Source organism: Haemaphysalis longicornis, unplaced genomic scaffold (assembly GCF_048455015.1).
Source record: "Haemaphysalis longicornis isolate Haplotype H1 unplaced genomic scaffold, Haemaphysalis longicornis Haplotype H1 scaffold_8, whole genome shotgun sequence".
In the NCBI taxonomy this organism is placed as follows: domain Eukaryota; kingdom Metazoa; phylum Arthropoda; class Arachnida; order Ixodida; family Ixodidae; genus Haemaphysalis; species Haemaphysalis longicornis.
Genome location: NW_027526445.1, coordinates 130,275,098 through 130,279,466, shown reverse-complemented (window position 1 = coordinate 130,279,466; position 4,369 = coordinate 130,275,098). Strand labels below are relative to the sequence as shown.

The 4,369-nt window shown below is 51.3% G+C and overlaps 1 protein-coding gene across 1 annotated transcript in view; it reads right to left on the bottom strand.

Annotated features, from left to right (window-relative positions):
* Nucleotides 1–724: 724 nt before the first annotated feature.
* LOC144148482 (uncharacterized) overlaps nt 725–4,369 on the bottom strand; it is a 32,358-nt gene continuing 28,713 nt past the window's right edge. The window contains exon 5 of the mRNA XM_077680016.1: nt 725–2,162. Coding sequence (XP_077536142.1) covers nt 1,107–2,162 — 1,056 coding nt within the window. The 3' untranslated portion in view covers nt 725–1,106. The remainder of the gene's footprint in view (nt 2,163–4,369) is intronic.

Below are 4,369 nucleotides of genomic sequence, written 5' to 3'. Positions count from 1 at the left end.
GTGGTATCAGTGAGCGGATCACGGCGCTGCAGCCCATTATGGCGAATCACTGCTCTCCACTTCCGACAGCTTTCACATTGAGTGGAACTGCTTTTTTTCCCTATTCTATTAGTGAGTTTTTTTTTCCTTTTTTGATTGTTTTCTTTTAGAGCAATTGTTCGCTCTCTCATAGCCATGCAATAAAGGCTGTAGCGCGGCTGCTGTCGTATACGATGGTGGCGGAATTTCGGGTAATTAGCGATGTTTACAGCCGGAGTAATAATTTAAAATCAACCTACACCATGAAAAGCATGACCGAAAATTCGATATTGCAATACTGGTCTCTGGAAATGCATGCGGCCACTTCGGCCATGTATAGGAAGTCTAACATGATTCATCTGTTTCGTTTCTTTCTATGCAGAATTGCGATGGCGCCACTTGGGGCGTCACTCTACATTCTCCGCCCCAATAGTGGTCGCTACAAGTTCATTCTGCTTTGAGCATTTTCTGGCGGCAAAAAAGTGACCGGTAGCCTAGACCTGCGAGCAAAGGGCAGGACTAGGACGAAAGGGACAGTCTGCGTGAGTTGCGCCCAAAACTTTTTTAAACCACTCTTCCAAAACTTTACTTTGTCCTTTCGATAAAAAGCCAACAGTTCACCGTGATAGCCTACATGAAATGTTCCTACACAAGTAGTCACTCGTGAATACGAGGGAGATTTTGGTATTTATTGCATTGTGCCATTAAGAAGCATGCAAGCATGCAAAAAGCACCGAATGTTCTCAAAAAGGCCTCACTGCATGGGAATTATGCAGCTCTATTAAAATAAAATTCAAGCGATAAAACTTTTCGTACTGACCTACATATTAAAACAGGCACCGATGTTCTCGCTGCCACGTTGAGGAATGTGAACGTACAAACCACGCAAAAAATACACCATCTTCATAGTTCCATCTAGGAATAACAGCGCGAAATTCCGGTAGTCCTTAAAAGATTCGCCGCTCAAGCGCCATTATAACAAAGCTCAGCAACGCTCAATTAAAATCAAACAACCGACTTCAGACCACTCAGTGTTCTTCCAAAAGTAATGTGCTCCAAACCACTGAACTGCAATGTTCACGCGCCGTTCAAAAGACCTCGCATTGCTTTGTAGGATTCATCCGTGTACGGGGCGCGCAGTTAAACTCTCGCGCGAACTCGCGAACTTGCGCGAGAGCCAGGTTGCAGGCAGAGTCCCGGGTAGCGCCAGCATCACTGCCGCTACACTTGAGCAGGCACATCGCTATGAACAGCATCTGCGAACCAGTGTAGTCCTCAAAGCCTGGCAGCCGCAGCCTGTAGCGTTCGTCGTTACGTGAGCTTTCGACATAGGCGTCAACCAGGGCGCCCATGCCCAGAGCCTCGACAAGGGCAACAAAGACGCTCGTGTCTCCAGAACCGGCCTGTGGGCTGGAGTGGAAGCACTTCCAGATCGCTCCTTGGGATGCCAAGCTCCCGGTATTGCGGTACGCCTTTCGCGTGAGCACACTCTGAGCCTTTGCGACTTCGAGCCCGAAACCTCCGAAGTTAATGCCAGGCAGTAGGTCGAGGTCGAAAAGCGGGAACGCCATGACGTGCGGCAGGAGCTGGAAGTCGGGCAGTCCGTAAAAAGGCGCGCTGAACTGAAGGACGGACAGGGACGCCGCAACTGCCGTAACTTCCACATCGCTTTCTGTGTCGTATTCTCCGCTCGATACAGCTGCGACCGAAGACGTCTTGCGCAGGTTAGAAAGGAGGGCGTTTTCGTCCAAGTCAGGGAACATCTTTGCGAAATCTCCGCTCCCGCCGCCGCTCCAGGCGTCGTTGTTCTCTCGCACGGGCCTCCAGTTCACCTGTTGGCCGCTGCCGCGGAGTAGGCCGAACGGTGCCTCGAGAGAATTCCAGTTGGCGATGACGGTGATATTGCCCAGGTGTCCGCTCCACTTTAAGAAGCGCCTGTGGAACGACTTCCGCACTAACCCAGCGATGTGGCGGGCATCTTCTAGCACTGGCGCATAGCGCCGGTTGTACTGCGTGAAGAGGTGGTGGCCAGAGACTGCGTACGCTCGAGCGAAGCAAAAGGACGGGTGCAAGGTCTTGGCGGTCTCCTCGTCGCCACCGTAGAAGTTCGTGATGAGAGACTGGTTTGCAAACAGGGCGCCCACCTGTAAAGAGTTCAATCTGTTGCCGCAAAGCAGTTCCACGTTTATAATAACGCAGCCATGTATACTATTCAATGAATAACGTCTTTCGAGCTAAGTTAATCGATTTTTCAATGTTTCGCCCCGGAACGACAAGTTGGAGAGATTTTTGTGTTATTACACGTATTTACGCTGCCTGTAGGTCCCCTACCCTATAGCTCGCTCAAGTATCAAGAACGATGGAGGTGGCACTTGCTTTAAAAAAGAAAGCGCTGTGAAAGTACTGCTAAAATCAAATACCGCTTTTGCCTTGCAAGGTTTCGCGCGTGCGTTCCGGTTATAAAGATTGGCTTTCAAGTTCGCTAGCAAGTTCACCAAATTTCCGTTGTGCCATTAGGGCACGCCCAAAGAGTGTACACTTACTTATGTTTACACCACACAGATGGCGTCAATGAACTGGTCCCGACTAGGGAGGAGGTTCGTCAGTGCAAAAATGTGTTAACTTCAATTTACCACAAGGTGACACCGAATTAAAGGGGTCATGCAGACAGCATACAAGTTTGCTTTATTCGAAAGATTTAGTATTTTATAGCGTCATCAGCGCTAGTCCGGCAGCAAACGGTGCTTTATTCGCTGAGAAATTAAACATTTTAAGCCGAAATTTTGAGTTTCCCACTAAATCGTGTGTTTTTGGAATGTCGACAATGACGCATCCAGAGCAGGGCCTTCGAACTAGAGATGGCCTGCCGGCCAGGGCTGCTGCCGTCTCAGACGGCCATTTAGTTGTGGCCTCTGCGATCGGCTACCGGCGGCGCGCCGTTGCTCCGGCCGTCCTAGAGTTCCTGTATATAGCTCCCGCAGGGAGCTAAGAGTTGCGCGACCGCCCGCCATCTTGTTATCCGGATTGCTGCGGGAAAGCCGCCCATCGCGGGTGTAGGAGCCTCGCCGCCACGCTTCCGACGGCAGCCGACGCGCGGTGGGGGCGCATCGGTCGGCGGCGCCTTACGGCGGCTACGCTGGATTCCTCACGCTGCTGCTGCTGCTGTTCCTGGGCGGGGCGCGGTACCGCCCGCGTCGGCGGTAGGGGGCGCTTCTCTGCGCGGCATAGATAACCGTCATCACGGCGGCGCGTGGAAAAGGGTCGCGCAACTCTTAGCTCCCTGCGGGAGCTATACGCCTCGAGCGCGGCCTGTAGGGGCGCCACTGAAATCCCCCTAGCGGCCCGTTTCGAAAGCAGGCGCGGGAGTGGGCGTCCGGCTCCCAAGGGCCGCCGCTGCTTTTGCGGCACGTCCACGACTGAGTTTTACCCTGTGCGGGTGTTTGAAATCCATGTTTATGTGAAGCAGTCACTCTGTTCGCAAATGAGGCGTGTTTACGAGAGTGTAAATGTTTCTGACGCGATCTTAGTGTGGTATATTCGGTCTTTATAAGCGCCAGGTATGTGTCACAGGCCAGCGGCGCGGAACCGGCGTGTGATGGAGCCGATTGTAGTTACTCTGACCTGAGTTTACTAGCCGTGTCTCCGTAACCACTGGTTCGTCAGATGTTCATGCTACGGCTATGCACACCGATTTAAATTGGTTTTGTGCGCTTACGTAATCAGCAGGGCACTCATACCTGACAGCACGCCAGTTACGTTTGCCAATATTATACCTCAGATATTGATCACCACCATTTACAAGCCAGTCTGTGTTAATTTCGGGAATATTCAACAAAAGTACAATGGAACATGCATCAGTACACGACAAAGTCGTCTTGTCGTGAGGTGAGCGCCCGCAAACATTCATGTGCTCCTCTGCGAGCAGCGCGGAGACGAGCTTAGAATATAATCCGCGTCCGCGACTAATGCTTCTTAGAAATATCGCCATATGACACAGGGAGCCAGCAGAATAAAGCATAAACTGAAATCAGAGGGCCTTATCACATACCACCAGATACCACTCTCTTCCTACGACACCTTTCATCTCTTGTTGAACAGCCTACCCTGTATACTTCCAAAAATGCGGCCGCCGTATGATCAGCTGTTCGTTGAAGTAGAAAAACAAAAGGAAAGTGAACTCAAGATTTGTGTGTGCGTGATTACTAAAACGTTCATTGCTTGATTCCGCTCCGCATTTGTACACAGCGTCCCCCCCCCCCCGCCCCCTTACCGGTGTCTCGCGAAATAGCAGTGCATTTCGCGTATAGTTGGTCTAGTGAACCCTACCTGGCTTAAGTTTCGACGAACGTCT